Source organism: Callospermophilus lateralis, chromosome 5, assembly GCF_048772815.1.
Source record: "Callospermophilus lateralis isolate mCalLat2 chromosome 5, mCalLat2.hap1, whole genome shotgun sequence".
In the NCBI taxonomy this organism is placed as follows: Eukaryota; Metazoa; Chordata; class Mammalia; order Rodentia; family Sciuridae; genus Callospermophilus; species Callospermophilus lateralis.
Window position 1 is genome coordinate 106,115,430 of NC_135309.1, and position 18,921 is coordinate 106,134,350.

Genomic DNA, 18,921 nt, shown 5'->3' on the forward strand with positions numbered 1-18,921 from the left:
TCAACAAACATGAAAAAATGTTCAACATCTCTAGCAATTAGAGAAATTCAAATCAAAACTACAGATTCCATCTCACTCCAGTCAGAATGGCAATCATCAAGAATACAGGTGATAATAAATGTCAGTGAGGATGTGGAGAAAAAGGTACACTCATACATTGCTGTTAGGACTGCAAATTGGTGTGACACTATGGTAAGCAGTATGGAGATTCCTAAAAAAACTTGGAATGAAACCATCATTTGACCTAGTCATCCCACTCATAGGTTTATACCCAAAGGACTTAAAAGCATACTACATGGATGCAGCCACATCAATGTTTATAGCTGCTCAATTCATAACAGCTAAACTATGGAACCCATCTAGGTATCCTAGGTGCCCTTCAACAAATGAATGGATAAAGAAAATATAGTATACATACACAATAAAATATTATTCAGCTTTAAAAAAGAATGAAATTATGGCATTTGCTGGCAAATGGATAGAATTGGAGAATATTATGCTAAGCAAAATAAACCAATCCCAAAGAACAAAAGGCTGAATATTTTCTCTGATATACAGGTGCTAATTCACAATAAGAGGGAGAGAAAGAGAATAGAGGTAATTTGGACTAGACAGAGGGAACTGAAGGGAAGGGAGGGGGCACAGGGTAGAAATGATAGTAGAATGAATCGGACATTATTACCCTATGACCATCCTGCTGCCTGCTTTTAGAGCATCCCTTCTATGGGTAGGCATGCTTTGTGGTTCTGTGTGGAAGGCTAAGGACCCTAAAAACTCAATGGTGACATTTTCTGAGTATAATTTTACTTTCCTGATAAAGAAGAACTAGTACTGAACACTGACCTTTCCCTGTTCTTCTTGAGACATGACTGCAATGGCTAGAGTCCCAAAAGTCACTTTACAACTATAAGGCCAGAAGTCAACACTGAAACAAATAAAGCAGGAGGCATAAACACCGCCTTACAGAATCCAAATATATTTCTACTTTCAATTCTGAAAAATGGAAATGTCTTAAATCAAAGAATCAGAGCACAGATATCAGTGATGCTCTACATTTCTGCATACTTTAACACGACTTTAGGGAAAATACTTTCAATTATTCCTGAGAACAGCTACTTGGGAGGCTGAAGCAGGAGGATTATTTGAGCCCAGAGTTCAACTTTGTACAATGACCCCTTGCAACTTTGTACAATGACCTTTGTATACAAGCTCCAAAATCTCCTTCCCTCGTTTGAGATTTTTATTTTCTTGTGCCTGCTCTTTGAAAATATCCCCAAATAATAAATATATGAACTGGAAGACATCTGATTTGAATGAATAACTGCTTTTCATAAATTCAAACCTAGAATAAAAATAAAACATTGGAAGTAAAAATCATTCCAAAAGCAGAAAAATGTTCTTTTTTAGGATAAGAGTGCTTCTTCTACAATTTAATATCAGAAAACAGTTTGTGAAAATTGAACATGAATGGTTTCTTCAGTTCTCAAGTTCTGGCAAAAATATGTTAGATTTCTTAAAATCCAGTAACCAGTAGCTATATCTAAAATGAATACTTAAAAAGCTATTTTTAAATTAGCAAATTTATACCCTATAAACTATTATTTAAGTTTTACACATAAAACAATTTCATGTATTATCCAAATTGTATATAACTCACATTTATGCTCCTAACCCACTAGAAGCTCATATTTGTATGACTTTCAGTTTACAAAGTTCTTACATGTATATTTTCTCATTTGCTATTCAATGCAGACATGTGAGATAAGTATCAGTCTTATTTTACAGATGGAAAAAGGCCCGGACATTATTCAGTATATTAATCACTATGTAGTGTAGTCCTGACTTGGTATCTTCAAAATGGTTTAATAATGCAAATACTACATATATTTCAATTTTTACCACCATTCTCAAGTTTTCTATTTTCTTAGAAAAAAAAAAAATCCCCAAAACCAAAAACAATTTATTCTTCAAAATATAATTATGAAAAGTTTTTCCCCAAATGTAAAAACAAAAAATGGAAATATTATACACAGTTGTACTCTAATGAAATCCACCAGAAGCAAAATCTATTTTGAGGGTCCTACACTGTTACCTGTTCAGGGCTCCAGAAGCAGAACCACATTTAGATCAATAGGTATTTTTAATGCAGGGCATTTTGGCTACCTTCAAGTCTAATGTGCATACATGTCAAACTGTATAGGTGGCCAGGAAAGAAACAGAATACTTTATCCAAAGGAATTATAGGATGTAATTATCACAGCCTAAGCCTCTAGGGACTTGACTATTTGGTCATGTCTCTTACCTTTAGTCACAATTAATTTTTCTCTCCCCATCACCTTTCTCTCTAAGTACCCTATGTACCATGCAAACTGGAAATTCTAAAAGGCTGCCTTTCTTTCTGAATTATCTTCTGTAGTATATAGCTTTTATTTTCAGAGTTTTCTTTTCCTTATATCTAAATCTTGACAACACTTATTCATGGTAGATGACAGAGCTGTAGTTTATATTCACTCCTCTAAAAGGGTCAATTCCAATGGATAGTGATAACTGGTGGAGCAGTGACACCTGTACTTCAATGGCTGCATTGCAGTTCTCTAACACTGGATGCTATCCTTTTGTTAATTCTCTGTCAATTTAATGAGGAAAATTCTGGTTGGTTGCAAATTCAAAGTAGATCAACATGTTTAAATCACTGTCTCAATGCACTGGTCTTTAAAATGTTAAAATGATTTTTATTTCATTCAAGGACATTTTCAATAAATATCTTGAGTTTGAGACTGTGGCTAGGTAATCTATTTGCACTAGAAATCAGATTTCTCTGACCCGACTCCATTGCCCGCAATGGTATTTATCAAAACTACAAATACTAGCACACTGAATTATGTCAATACTGTATTCAGTTGTTCATATCTAAATATTTTATCAGCTAAGAAACAAATCAAATGTAAATGCTGAATATATAGTACAAATCAACGAATTCTTCACAGAAGAAAACAATAAAAGACTAATTTTCTACAACATGACACCTATCCCTTAGTTTTTCAATAATGTTACTTTACCTTTTTCAAGGATAATACCATGTTTTCTGGCCATTTTTTATCTAAGTTCTAAAGGGCATAAACAAGGATGCACATAATCAGAACTGTTTTCATAAACTTTGGATGTTTCCTTCCTTACTGGACATTTGTAATAATGAATGTACAGAGACAAGGACAAGTGTACATTTAAGATATTAGAGGTTACATGTATTTTGCTAAAATGGCTAGTTGCTTATATGGATGTAGTAAATTACAAGATAAAATAAAGTTTGATAAGCTTATCCATGCCCTGTGAACTTTAGTCCACTCACTGCATAACTTGATTCAGTCACTATTTATTGGTTTAAAAAATTGTTTGTAAAAATTGCAAACCACACTTTATTACACATTTCTGAATCAGGAGAGGGTAATTTGTGATACAGTTTCCTTGTGTCACTGACTCTTTGGGGGAGAAAGTCTTTGCAATAAAATAAGAGTTTCCAAACTCTTTAAAAAAACCAAACCAAACAAAAAAACTTCAATTTTGTTCTATGACTGACCTTCACTCTACAGTCCCTTTTACCCAAGGCACAGTCCCTGATGCATCTTTTGGAGGTTTAGTTTCTGGGAAGTTTTCAGCAAACCTCTCTCGTGCTTTGTCCCAGTTTTTTTTACTCTTGTTTTGGAGAAGATGAACCTCTTCAATTGAGGATGGCTTGCCTGTCCCCAAGCCTGCATGTGTTCGCCGAAGCTGAAGCTGGATCTGTTATCAAAAATTGAGCAGAGAACTTATTTTAGCATCTAAACATTAAAATCTACAGTGTCCTACTTGTTATTCTAACTATAATTCTTTGATTTATTAAAGATTGATTCAAAAAATAAGAATTAAAAAACTCTGTCAAATGCATAAAATACACGCAGGAAGAAGTATACCACTGTCCATGGAACATTTCTACATTGTCTTGCTGTTGTCACTAAGTACAGCCAATTTTTGAAGAAAATGGAGTGGTCCTTAAATAGCAACTGCAAACTTCATCTTGATGTTGCAGAATATACCATTCCCTTCTAACCAAAAGTAAAAGCCATAGATGTATTTCAATCTCCTGTCCCTATCCTAACCTAATTAAGTGAACAAGAAGGTTAAACATTAATAATAATAAAGATGGGCTGGGTATATAATAGTTCAGCAGCATAATGCTTGTCTGGCATTCTAGAAGAGCTGGGTTTCATCCCCAGCACTAAGTGTCTGATAAAAAGTACCATGCTTATAGACTTTGTTTTCAGACATCCTAGGAAAACAATTAACCCCCATTTTACATAAGAAAATTGAAGTTCCTTGCCCAAAGCTATAGAGCTCATTAATAATACAGCACATATATTCTAGCCCAGGTTTCACTACAAAATTGTATTCTATGCTATCTTCAGAAATTTGGTATTACGTTCACAGTGATCCATCTATTTCTTTAGGTACCAGTTAATTATCATGAACGTTTTACAGTCAGGTTATTTTATAAGGTTTTTATTGTGAAGTCAGCTGGAACTTCCTATTATCCAAGGGACTACAGAATTAAGCTACTGCATATTTTACAAAGAGTATTCTCTATTTTCCAGGTTACATTGTCCTGTTGAACCTAATAGATTTCCCAGATAAAACAGAATCTGCTTGTTGGTAAACTAACACTGTTTTTGCAATGTTCAATACCAGGCAGGGTAAGAATGTCATTAGCAAGAAGTGAACAAGTTAGACATGTAACTTCTTTGCATACCATGTGCTAAGTCCTGGGTTCAATTCCTAACACTGCAAAACAAAGAAAAAGCTATACAACTAAAGGATACAGAAGAACCCTTGTCTCAGGAAATAACACTTATAGTATAGTCTAGATATAGGGGAAAAATTCTAATTGAAGCTTTCCCAAAACATAAACTTCCAAATAAAAAAACTTATGTTCAGTAATTTAAATGCCACAAAGGCAGTAATCTATTTTGACTTTAAGTATCCCTAGTACTTAAGGCAATGCCTGTCACATTAATTGTGCACACTAAAAATCTCCTGTAAGAATAAATGAATCTGGGGGCTGAGGTTGTGGCTCAGTGGTGGAGTGCTTGTTTAGCATGTGTGAGGCACTGGGTTCAATTCTCAGCACCCCATATAAATAAATAATGGACTTTTGTCCATTGACAATTTAAAAAAAAAATACATGAATCTGAGGCTGGGGTCATGGCTCAGCGGTAGAGCGTTCACCTAGCACGTGTAAGGTGCTGGGTTCCATACTCAGCACCACATAAAAATAAATAAATAAATAAATAAAAGTATTATGTCTAACTACAGCTAAAAGAAAAAAAAAAAAAGAATAAATGAATCAAAGAAAATGCAAGTCTTACCGGAGTTTTCATTCCTCCACCATCCTTTCCCAGGCCCTCTCCTTTTTTCCAGCCCATCTTCTCCAATATCTTCCGACCTTTATTGCTATCAGTAATTTCACTTTAAGGAAAATTAAAAGGACAACTGATCTATAAAAGACCTTTTAAGCCACATTTAGAATAAATTCATGAATTAAAAATACTTAGTACAGTGACTTTAGAAAACTGCTTGACAATACCTAATAAATTAAAGACAAAAACTCTAATCCCACATGAATTACATCAGAGAAAAGCAAGTACTTATGCACCAAATGACATATACAAGAATATTCTTCCAGCAAATTTAACAACAACAAATGGGAAACAATTCAGATGTTCATTAATGATAAAAATGAACAGATAAACTGAGGTTAATAGAGTATTATACAACATTGAAAATAAACTCTATCTAACAAAATCATGTGGAACAATGAGAATACAGACACAAAATAAATGCTAAATTGTTCATTTATTTAAATTTTTAAAATAGGTAGTTAACCTATTGAGAAGATAGTGGTTACCTTTGGAGATGAAAGCAGGATAGTGATATATCAGAAACAAGGGGCAAAAGGAATGTAGGCTTCTGGGGTTACTGATAAGCTGCTTTTTCTTGTTCAGGAAATGTACATTCTGTAATGTGTTAATCTTACAATATACCACTGAGTTGGACATTTACTATTTGGATACTTTCCTGTGCATATGTTATACATTAACAACAACAACAAAAAAGATAAATTTATGAGAAATAAAACTTCTCATTAAATATTGGCATCTTATGCTGTAACTTTATATTCTGCTAAATTAAGGTGTTTTAAGTTCATATTCTCCAATATCTTATTAGTTCTACAAAATATGCAAATTTAGCTGCTCATTTTTTTATTCTTCTCCTCTAATTTAATTCTAATGTAATCTTAATATTTCCCGGGAATACTATGTTATAGCAAATCTGACTCAAAGAGTTGTAAGACGCACCACATTTTATGTACCATTAAGAAAAAACTTGCTATTTGTAGCAGCACAATTCATTATAGCCAAACTATGGAACCAGTCTAGGTGTCCATCGAAAAATGAAGATAAAGAAAATGTAGTATACATACACAATGGAGTTTTATTCAGCCAAAAAGGAAAATAAAATCATGTCATATGAAGGAAAATGGATGGAATTTGAGAACATTATGAAATAAGTCAAATTCAGGAGGTTAAGGGCCATATGCTTTCTCTCATTTATGGAAGCTAGAGAGAATAAAGGAAAGAAAAGTGGGGGGGGTGGGGAATCTCATAAAATCAAAGGAGATCTGTAGAATAGACGAAAGGGAACAGGGGAAGGGATGAGGAAATACTGAGAGTGATACTGGACAAATTATGTTGTTATATTGTACACATGTATGAGTATGTAATAACAAATTCCAACATTACTATAATACATTAATAAAAGAATTTGGAAAAAAAACTGTTATTTTTAAAATAAGCATAAGTAGTATATCTTTATATTGATGAAATATTTAGTCAAAATTTTATAATTACCACTTCTACATGAAATATTTAAAATTCTGACTCAACTTAGAATGCAAAAATGTACCTAACATGATTAAATGCAGAAATAGTGATAATGCAGACCTAAAAAATCACATTTCATGTTTACCAAAGCTATCTTACCAAGAAAAAATAACTGAATCAAAGAAAAATAAGTAAAATACTATCTCAGAGTCATCAAAAACAAAAGAATTTGAATGCTAAATATGATTATTAAAAGCCAGGCATGGTGGTACATGCCTGTAATTCCAGCTACTTGAGAGGATGAGACAGGAAGATGGAAAGTTTGAGGCTAGCTTGAGCAACTCAGGAAACCTGTCCCAAAATAAAAACTTTCTGAAAAATGCTGGGAATGTTGTTCAGCACTAAAGCAAATAACTAGGATGTGTGAGGCCCTGAGTTAAATCTCCAGTCCCATAAAATTAAATTAAAAAAAAAAAAATACTAGCTCATTAACAATTTCTTACTAGGCCAGGCTTCGTCTGGAATATCTGCCATGCATATGTATGGATGTGTAAAAGTATTTATGTGCACATATAAATTTCTAGCAAATAATGGAATGCTGGTATTAGAATATAGTAAAAATAGACTTATTTCCATCTTGTTCCGACCATTCCTTTAAAAGCTACCTATAAGAATATACTGCCCTGTCAGACTACCCTATGAATGTAATTATGAACCAAAGAATGTCTCAAGCAATATCATTCGATACTCACGAGTGAACTGATGCAGGAGCATCATCTCTTTGGAAAGTTCCTTCACTTCCAACCTGCTCCCTGCGTTTTCCAGCTCTATCTTTATATTTCGGATTTTTCAATGTCTTTTCATCTTCATAGTCTGTATTCTTAAAAAAGACAAAATATTCGTTGAGAAAAAATAATTAATATATAATTTCTGTACATTTGTCTTACTTTGAAAGTATGGTTCAATGCAGCCTCTAAAACGGAATAAAACAAGCTATGATAATGACAACTGTGCTATTAGATATGCTGTTTTTATTACACTGTCTTTAAATTTTTTATATTATTTCAAGTTGAGTCATGCTTAAGTATAAAGAGTAAGCAGAAAACATGACACAAATATACATTTTGCCTCAATGTTGTGCTCCTATATTGTCACATAAATTTTCAGTAAAGAAAAATATAGACCCCACCTCGGGGTTCAACAAAGGAACCTATTTTCATTCTTCTCAATGGAACTGAAAGTTCCAAAGACTTAAAGTAGTTTGACACTGTTTCTTGGAAAGGAAAATATAGATATAAAGGGAAATTCCCTTTCATCCTGGTGATAAAAATAGCTTTTTGCTTCAATGCAACTCCATTTATATGACTAATCCACTACCCAAAAACTGAGTATAGAGTGTGTTAAACTCCATGCTAGGTGATAGAACACAATACAATTAATAACCCCTAAGAAATGACATACGTAATTTTTAGCCTGCTATACAGTATAACTGGTTCAAGAATAAAAGTACATACACCATGGTGTATCAGTGGCACAAAGAGGTAGTCAATTCGTATCAGGGATCTGCTTTAACTGGTTGATTTTTTTTAGGGGGCTGGGGGTACTAGGATTGATCCCCAAGGGTGCCTGACCACTGAGCTACATCACATCACCAGCCCTTTTTATTTTTGAGACAGGGTCTTGCTCAGTTGCTGAGGCTGGCTTTGAACTTTTGATCATCCTGCTTTAGGCTCCAGAGCTGCTGGGATTCCCTGCATGCCAACATGTCTGCTTCTAATTGATCTTTACATAAAAACTATGACATTGATCCAGAGATACTACGAACTAAAGAATAACTCAAGGAAAGTATTGCAGAAGTTTTGTTATTAAACAGAAAAGAAAATTATGAAACCATCTACCCAAGTTAGTTTTTCCCCCCAAAAGACAATATAAAAACTGAGTCAAAATTTTCCAAAGCCAGGCATGGTGGCGCATGCCTGTAATCCCAGTGGCTGGGGAGGCTGAGGCAGGAGGATCAGGAGTTCAAAGCCAGACTCGGCAATTTAGCAAGGCCATAACAACTTAGGGAGACCCTATCTCAAAATAAAATATAAAAAGGGTTGGAAAAATGGCTCAGTGGTTGAGCATTCCTATACCAATAAATAAATAAGTAGATAGATAGATAAATTTTCAGGGAACATTTTATTCTCTATCATTTCCTTCTAAACTGCAGTGAGATGAAATCTCATTATAATTTTAAATTACATTTCTCTAATTGCTAGAGATGTTGAAAGTATTTTCATACATTTGTTGACCATTCATATTTCTTCTGTGAAGTGCCTGTTCAGTTCCTTTGCCCATTTATTGAGTAAATGTTGTAAAGTTTCTTGTGTTCTTTATATATCCTGGAGATTATTGCTATATGTGAGGTGCAACAGGCAAAGATTTCTCCCACTCTGTAAGCTGTATCTTCACATTGTTTCCTTTGCTGTGAAGAAACTTTTTAGTTTGAAACAATCCCATTTATTGATTCTTGATTTTACCTCTTGTGTTTTAGGAGTCTTGTTGAGGAAGTTGGTACCTAAGCCAACATGATGGAAAGTTGGGTGGTAGCAACTTCTTATTCGACATCATCATGAAGAGTAAAAAGCACTGGACAATCATGCTTAATACCTATATGATGTCTAGCTCTGCCATTTAGTGTTTGGGGACAATGAGCTTCAGTTTTTCAAAAGTAAAGTGGAAACACTAATTTCCTTCCTGCTCTTCTTAAAGGATTTAAATGGTAACTTTTTTAACAGCTTTAATGAAGTATCATTAACAACAGTAAATTATACATTCAATGTACAATGAGATACTTTGAAGACTTGACATACCTATGAAATAATCACTACATGCAAGAAAATAAACACATCCACCTTCCCCCAAAGTTTCCCTTTCCATCTTTGGTTGTTTGGTTTTTGTTTGTTGGTTTGTTTGTTTTTGCAATGTTAAGGACAGAACCCAGGGCCTTGCATATCAAGGCAAGCACCCTACCACTGAGCTACATTTCTAGCCCTCCCTATCCCTTTTGAAACCCAATCCTCCAGACCTTCCCTGTGTGTCCATCCTCCTTTGTGTTCAGAAAACAAAATCTTTTTGTTAAAATATTTCAGTTTGCTCATCTAAAAGTTTATATAAATGGTGCAGGACAGTTCTCTGCGTAGCCTTGGACCAACCCAATTCTCCCCCTTTCTCACTTGTAGTTCTTAAAACTAACTGTGGAATGTGTTGGGAATGTAAAACCCTGAGATATGGAAGGACTGATTTTAAGAGCCCAGGCTCTGTTCCAGTCCCCACCTAGAAACAGGATTTTCTTCCAACACTTCAGCCCAGTGAGTCACATGACTTCATGTATAAGCAGGTTGCTTTCTAGGGTTCCTCATCTGCAGTGTAAGTGGAACACAAATGGTTGACACTCCATCCACCCAGAATCAGGTTTCTGAGTCCTGGGGACTAGTTTATATGAATCTTAGCTTCTGCTACTCCTTGTTGCTTATCTATAAGTAATAAATCTGTTTCACATAACTGGTTATATACGAGTGTCATCTTTCTCAATAGACTCAATACTAGTTGGAAACTAGTAGACAGTGAACCTGCTTCACAAGTGAAAGCACACTGTATGTACTCATTTGACTGTCTTCTTTCACCCAACATAATTATTTTGAGATTCACTAAGGTGGTAGGCTATATCAACAGTTCTTCCTTTTTTATCAATAAATAGTTTTCCACTATACAACTGTACTGTGGTTTATTTATCCATGTATAATGGACATTTACGATTGTCAGTTTTGTTTTATAACTATTGCCCGTTAGTGGTTTTACAGAAATATTACTTCTCACAGAAAAACATTAATTAATTTGAATGCTGACTTGCAGTATTAATACTGATTTCAATTAAAGGAAAGAGTAACTGAAATTATAGATATAACCCACTTATTTATAACCATATAGTTATAACCCATTGCTTCCACTTTAAGACTGGTCTGCTGGATGTTTAAAACAAAAAACTTGGAAACCAAAGTCAAGGAAGTAAAACGGCCAAGGGAAAAGCAATCAACATTTTGGCCCTTGCCCTCTAAGGCCAGCCAGGACCCAGAGAATGATGTGACACCTCTCTGTGCCCTGCAACTCCAGTGAGTCACCCAATCTGCTGATTAGGGAGATCGAGAGGACCCCAGAGAACAAGAATCCAACCAGTGCACATTCTGCAAAGAGGAGAGTCATTGGATAGAAGAATGTCCCTAATGCTTCCAAGGGAAGCCATGTACGGTCAGCAAGACCCTGACCCATCCTGGCAGATGGCACAACTGGTAAAGGAAAGCTAAAGGAGCCAAGCTTTGCAAGTGTTCACAAGAGTGATCTGAGGAATCTCGGCTGATTCTTTTTTTTTTTTTTTTTAGTCCCGGGGTTGAACCCAGGGGCGCTTAACCACTGAACTATACCTCTCACCTCTCACCCTCAGCTCTTTTTTGTATTTTATTTAGAAACAGGGTCTTGCGCCTGGCTCAGCTGACAGTAGATAGGAACAGTAGATAGGAACAAGGTCAATTTTGACCAACTTGGTCTTAAAACACCTGACAGAAGAATAAAACCAAAGCATAGCCCTACATGGACATTTGAAAGGAAAGACAACGTTTTTTCTTTTTTTAAATGTAACTTAAGATGTGTGTCAGCCCTACCAAAAGTTAAGTTGGAAACATAAAGTAAGGAATGCCTAATAGATTTGTCCTGAGTTAACTTGAGTCTCATCTCATAGACCTACAAATCTTCCTAACCTCCTATATAGATAAACTCCTGTTTTTCACTGATATGATTATAAATTACTATCTTCATAATTTTCAGAGACTGGCTGAAATACTAATTGCTTTTGTGCTAATTGTTTACAAAAAAGTAATACTTTGCTATCTTGTTTACTGTTGTCTTAGCATGATCCTTGACTGTCTTGTCCAGTCACCTGCCATCTGCCATTGTGGACATATGCACTGCCCTGTTCCAGAACACTCTTAACTGTCCATACTCCACCTGATATAGAAGAAGGACTTTGAGTTACTTTCCCAAACTTCATCCTCTCTCATCAGAAAGTAACTTGGAGATGTCATTGCCCACTTTTCCATAGAAATGAAATGTAGAATTTTTTTTTTTTTAATACCAGGGATTGAACCCAGGGTGCTTAACCACTAAGCTACATCACCAGCCCTTTTTAAAAATATTTTATTTAGAGACAGGGTCTTGCTGAGTTGCTGAGGCTGGCTTTAAACTCATGATCCCCCTGCCTCAGCCTCCCAAGCTGCTGGGATTACAGGCATGTGCCACCATGCCCAGAGGAATGTAGAAATTGACAGTGGGAAATGTAACAGTGGTCTACTTTATGCTTTAAATATAGCCCTACTGCTCTGCCACTACAGCTTATTTTTTAAATGGACATGTTTCTTTCTCTTCCTTGCTCCTTGCTCCTCCTTAATCTCTCCCCTTCCTTAATCCTCGGGAAACAGTATTGCCTTTCTTCCTCATCCTAGGAAGAGTTATCTGTCCTTGAGCACACTCCTAGAAGAGGAATAAAGTAACTCAGACTTTGGGATAGCACAAGATCTCAAAAAAGACTATCCCAAATTAACAAGTGAATTACAACCACAACAGAGAATACATGAAATGTAGCTTTGAACCACCTTTAAAAAAAAAAATGCAGCTATGAACATTTCTTTATTAGTCTCTGAATCAAAATATGCATGTATGTCAAAATACACTCTACTGTCATGTATATCTAAAAAGAACAATTTTTTTAAAAAGCCAAAATAAAAAAATATGCTTGAATTTCTCGTTCCTGAAGTGGAATGGATGAATCATAGTAGGTGTAGTTTTTTAAATATTTTTATTAGTTGTTCATGGACCTTTATTTTATTTACTTATTTATATCTGGTGCTAAGAATCAAACCCAGAGCCTCGCACATGCTAGACAAGCGCTCTACCACTGAACCACAACCTCAGCCCAGTAGGTGTATTTTTAACTTCTGTTTTGTTTTGTGGGGCTAGGGATCTAACTTAGGGTCTTGCACATGTTGAGCAAGTGCTCTACCCCTGAAGGACAGCCCAAACCATTAAGCTTTTTAAAAAACAACCAAACTTTTTTCCAAAGCAGCTACAACATTTTACATTCCTAACAGCAGTATGTGAGTTCCAGTTTCTCACCTTCTACGACCTAATATATGTTTAAAAATTTTTAGCATTCCAATAGATGTTTAAATAATATCTCACTGTGGTTTTAATTAACATTTCCTTAAGGCCTAAAATACTGAAAGTATTCTCATATTTATTTGCCATCTACATATCTTCTTTGGTAAAGTGTCTATTCAAATATTTTGCCCAGTAATCCCAGAGACTTGGAAGGCTGGGGCAGGAGAATTGCAAATTCAAGGTGAGCCTCAGTGACTTAACAAGGTCCTTAACAATTTAATAAGACCCTGTCTCAAAATGAAAAATAAAAAGGGCTAGAGATGTGATTCCATGGTTAAGCACCCCTGGGTTCAATCCTTGGTTTACCAAAAAAAAAAAAAGTTACCCAAACTGGGCCTTTTGCTCTGGGGCTAAAGTGATCCTTCTGAGCCAATCTCCCAAGTAGCTGGGACTATAGATGTCCATCACTGTGCAAGACAATCCATTCTTTAACTGTTCTCTCATTACTGAGTTTTGAGTTTATATGTTCTAGATATATGTCTTTTATCAGACACGATTTGCAAATATATTTCCCAGTCTATGGCTTGTCTTTTCATTCTTATAAATGAAGTTTTAAACTTGAGGAAGTGTAGATTATCAATTTATTCTTATAGATTGTGCTTTTGGTGTTAGATAAACCTTATTTTTTATTAAAAGGTTTCTAGTTTAAAAGTTTTAGATTTTACATTTATATCTGTAATTTTTGTACAAGATATAAGACATGGATCAACATTCTTTGTTGCTGTTGTTCATTCTTTCTTTTACATATTGCCATTCAATTATTCTAGCAATATTTAATGGAAAAAAACAACCTTTCATATCCTTGTTTAAAATCAATTGTCCATATATATATATATGTACATATAAAAATGTATATGTGTGTTTGTGTGCATATATATATACTTATTTACATTTTCCTAGACACAAGTTCCATCAGCTATATGCTTTATCTTTATGCCAGTATGATAATGTCTTAGTTGCTAGTTTATAATAAGTCTTGTGATCAGATAAAATTATTCTTTTATGTTTTTCTATGGCATCTTAATGCAAATTTTTTAAAAACCAGAAATGTCTACTCAATGCAGATTATGATTACCATTTTCCTACTCTAACCTCAGCAGTTATTAGATTATGAATACCAAAACTAATAGAAATTACATAAACCTCAAAATCACACTAAATAGTTCTTTTATTATATATAATGTACTTAGCATTCTGAAGGCATTTCTATTCAAAACCAATTGTACAGTTCAACATATGAGACAATATTTAACATCCTTACCTGCAAACCATATTTTACCCTTATTTTCTTTAATTCTTTTCTTCTTTCCAACTCTTTTTCTTCCTTACTTAATGCTGGGCCAACTAAAAAGAAAAAATTGTCTTTGGTTTTAAAAAAAATCCAATACATATAATAGACTTTGTAGAAAGTTAATACTAATGTTAACTTAAAAGGCTGGCATCGACATAACTCAGTGGTAGAGGACCCCTGGGTTCAATCCCCAGTACCCCTCCACACACACACAAAAGGCAAAACATTGGTAATATTAGTACCCTATTTGGAAACTTAACCTATTTTGAAAGTAAACCAAAGATTCATGTTGTTATGTAATGGGCCACATTCACTTGCAAATTAATTAGAAAAATTAATCAATGAATATGCATACTTTTTATTTATAAGAAAAAGTGATGTCTAAAAAGATGACTGCTTACTTGTTCAAAGTCTCTACTTAAACTTCTGAGGCTTTAGATAGGTGAGATTAAAGCACTACAGCAATACCCTACAGATTGATATTTATTATTTTAAAAATTGGCATATACCAACAATATACAAATATCAACTATCAATAGAACAGAAAACCCATCAACAAATAACCCTTAACACTTTTGGTACAATATTTTCTATGTTAGTGTTAAATAAAAAAGGCAGGCCAGGGAAATAACTCATTGGTAGAACACTTGCCTAGCAGGTGTAAGGCCCTGGGTTCAATCCCAGTACCAGGAAAAAAAAAGACAAGATTCAACTATGGATACCTTTCTCACATCAGTAAACAGATATTAAAAGGAAACCAGGCTGTGGATATAGACAGAGCATGTGCTTAGCATGAGTGAGGTCCTAGTTTCAAACTCTAGCACCACAAAATGAAGATTAAAAAAAAAAAAAAAAGAGGAAATGAATCTTTACTATGTCACTTTTAAAATCATCTGTTCACTTGAATTGACAAAACTTGTATATATATTATATGCATGATGAAATTCTAATATATACACACATTGCAGAATGGCCAAATCAAGCTAATTAACACATATTTACCTCAAATATTTTTTATATATTTTATTTTGAGACAGGGTCTTGCTAAGTTACTTAGGGCCTTGCTAAGTTGCTGAGGCTGGCTTTGAACTTATTGTCCTTCTTTCTCAGCGTGCTAAGATGCTGGGACAAAGGCTGTGACACCATGCCCAGCTTAAGTCACTAAATATATTAACTAAGTGTTAGAACTAAATATTTTAAAGATGTATCAGTCATACCACGTTTAACAATATGTTTCACATACCAAAAGACTCATCTTTCTTATCAAGGCGAAGGTGAGCTCTAACCTGCCCTGGTTCACAGCCATCACAGGTATCACTGCCAGGGTGAATGTGAAAGGACAACACAGTCTCTCCAATTTTCACTTCATCTCCATGCTCAAGTACATAAGGATCACATTTAGTTTTTGGCTAGAGGGAGAAAATTTAATAAAACAAACCAAAACAGTCACATATTGTATTTTATGTCCACTATAAGTAATGTCAGATTAAAATAAATATTTAAAATGGTTCTCAATGAGATATGCACACACTTCTATAACTTCATGAATGACCCATAAATAATAATCTACAATAAATTAGGAATATAGCTCAGTGGTAGACAGCATGCTTAACAGGTCCTGGATTCAAACCTCAGCACCAAGAAAAGTAAAAGTTTTCTACAGTGGAGAAGATCCCTGAACTGAGCAATTTATAATTTCTATCTTATTAAAACATAAAAATCTCCTTAACTTCGTGCCCAAACCAAAAGAAACACCCAACTCTGAACTTCAAACAACTTGGTACCAAAACACATTATCATTACAGTCAAAAAGATGAAGTATTAGGACAAAGGGATAAGTATGCCATATCTCCTTTTTTTCCTCCCTCTTCTTTTCTCAATAATTTTTTTTCATTTGCTACTCTTAATAAAAATAAGGCCTCTCTCTTCTAATTCTGTATATTTTTTCACTATATGCCAAGAACTTTGTTACATGCTAAAGATATATGAATATTAACTGGATACATATAACCTCTGCTTTCAAGGAGTTTCCAGTTTAGGAACATTTCCATTAAAACAATTAAAAAGAAAAAAATAAACACTGGGAGTGTAGCTCACTGGTAGATTATTTATTTAGCATGCACAAGGCCCAAGTTTCAATCCACAAAACTGCAAAAAGGAAAATAAAAAGGCCCCTAAAGCTATGTAAGAATATTTAAATAGTTTTACAGTATATACATATCTAAAAATAAGGCACAGATATATCATTAGAACCCCAAATTCAACAGCTAAGAATCCACTCATTATGTACTTTGATTTAGTCCTTCCTGAAAATTTCCTTCCAAGTAACACATTTGGACTTCAACACTGATCTGAATCTAACGATATTTATAACGACTATGGCTAAAGGAATAAAAGCTTTCAGTTCAGTTTTAAAATAATTTCAGTTAGTTTTAATAAAAATAAGTACAGGCAAATAATACATATTCACTCACCTGAAGAATCTGTTTTCCATTAACAATTGTGCCATTCTGACTGCCTTGATCCACAAGGACATAGCTTTGTAAGTCATGATCAAAATAAATTTCTGCGTGAAACTTAAGAGAAAAGAAACCAAACAATTAAAAAGTACTAAAAAAAAAAAAAGTACTATGGTTTTTCGTGTGTGTGTGTGTGTGTGTGTGTGTGTGTGTGTTTTAAAGCATGGATAACAATGTAGAAAAATGGGACTAGATCCCTATATATCACCCTTCACAAAACTCAACTCAAAATGGATCAAAGACCTAGGAATTAGACCAGAAACTGTGCAATTCCTAAAAGAAAACATAGGGTTAACATTCTGAAATATAGACATAGGCAACGACTTCCTCAATAGATTCCTAAAGCTCAGGAAATAATACCAAGAATTAATAAATGTGATGGCATCAAATCAAAAAGCTTTGCACAGCAAAGGAAACAAGAATGTGAAGAAAGAATGGGAAAAAATCATTGCTAGCTGCTCTTCGAACAGGATTAATATTCAGAAATATATAAAGGACTCCAAAAACTTAAAACCAAAAGACAAATAACCCAATTATTAAATAGGCGAATAATCTAAACAGACATTTCTCAAGAGAAGAAATACAAAATGGCCAACAAATAAATGAAAAAATTATTCAACATCTTTAGCAATTAGGGAAATGCAAATCAAAACTATACTGAAATTTCATTTCATTTCAGTTAAAATGGCAGCCAATAAGAATATAATAATATGGTATGGTGGCACATGCCTGTAATCTAGCAGCTACGAAGACTGAGGCAGGAGGATCGAGAGTTCAAAGCCAGCCTCAGCTCCTTATTGAGGCCCCAAGCAACTCAGCTTAGTGGTTAAGTGCCCCTGAGTTCAATCCCTGGTACCAAAAAAAAAAATAAAAAAAAGAATACAATAATAAATGCTAAGGGCTAGGGATGTGGCTCAGTGGTAAAAGTGCTTGCCTAGCACATGTGAGGCCCTGAGTTCAATCTCCAGTTCCACCAAAAATAAATAAATGCTGAAGAGGATGTGGAAAAATGGAACACTTTTACACTGTTGGTGAGATTGTGAATTAGTACAACCAGTATGGAAAGAACTGTGTAGAGTCCTCAAAAGACAAGGAATGGAGGGGCTGGGGTTTGGCTCAGTGGCAGAGCACTAGCCTAGCATGTGTGAGGCACTGGGTTCGCTCTTCAGCACCTCATATAAATAAATCAAAAATAAAGGTACATCAAAAATTTAAAAATATTAGCAACTTAGGGGCTGGTGGGCCAACTGCAGCAGCTGGTACAACACCAGCAGGAGGTCCTACTCCCTCCATGGGGGCTGCTCCAGCTGAGAAGAAAGTGGAAGCAAAGAAAGAAGAATCTGAAGAATTCGATGAAGACATGGGCTTTGATCTTTTTGACTAAATTCTTGTAACATGTTCAATAAAACATGTTACTTTGCTGATAAAAAAAATAAAACAAAAACAAATATTAAAAAAAAAAAAAAAAAAACCCAAACCCAAGTCCGAATTTGTTGCTTCTGTAATGGAATTTCTCTTTCATGTCTCTAATCTATCCTTTCTAGCTCCTATGGCTACTACAAGTTTTTCTTAAGTTATTTTTATGGTCCATGTTTAGGAAATGGCAACAGTATCAGTACTTAGTCATTGGATAAATGTTTATTGAAGGGTCACTATTGTGCTGAATAAGAGAGATAAAAGAACGGTAAATTAAAGCTCCTACCTTCTGAAAATCCCCCAGGTTATTGGTTTATGTTATTGGTAAGGCTTCCTGCTATCTACTGGAAGCCTTACCAATAACATAAACAGTCAATTAGCACATACTTTGTATGATAATGTTATATTCAACGAAATACATGAGAAGAGAACTGCAGATCAACTAAACGATGGTAAAGCTCACAGAAATAGCAAAAGGAAGTGGCTATGAAATTATCAAAGTAATATAATATGTACTACAATTAATTTT

General features: G+C 34.5%; 1 protein-coding gene across 1 annotated transcript in view; it reads right to left on the reverse strand.

The window, feature by feature from the left end:
* Positions 1–2,711: 2,711 nt before the first annotated feature.
* Positions 2,712–18,921, reverse strand: part of Aggf1 (angiogenic factor with G-patch and FHA domains 1) — a 38,034-nt gene continuing 21,824 nt past the window's right edge. Inside the window, exons 9-14 of the mRNA XM_076856068.2 lie at positions 16,932–17,033; positions 15,701–15,866; positions 14,428–14,510; positions 7,667–7,794; positions 5,400–5,499; positions 2,712–3,780 (exon numbers count right to left, since the gene is read on the reverse strand). Coding sequence (XP_076712183.2) covers positions 3,580–3,780; positions 5,400–5,499; positions 7,667–7,794; positions 14,428–14,510; positions 15,701–15,866; positions 16,932–17,033 — 780 coding nt within the window. The 3' untranslated portion in view covers positions 2,712–3,579. The remainder of the gene's footprint in view (positions 3,781–5,399; positions 5,500–7,666; positions 7,795–14,427; positions 14,511–15,700; positions 15,867–16,931; positions 17,034–18,921) is intronic.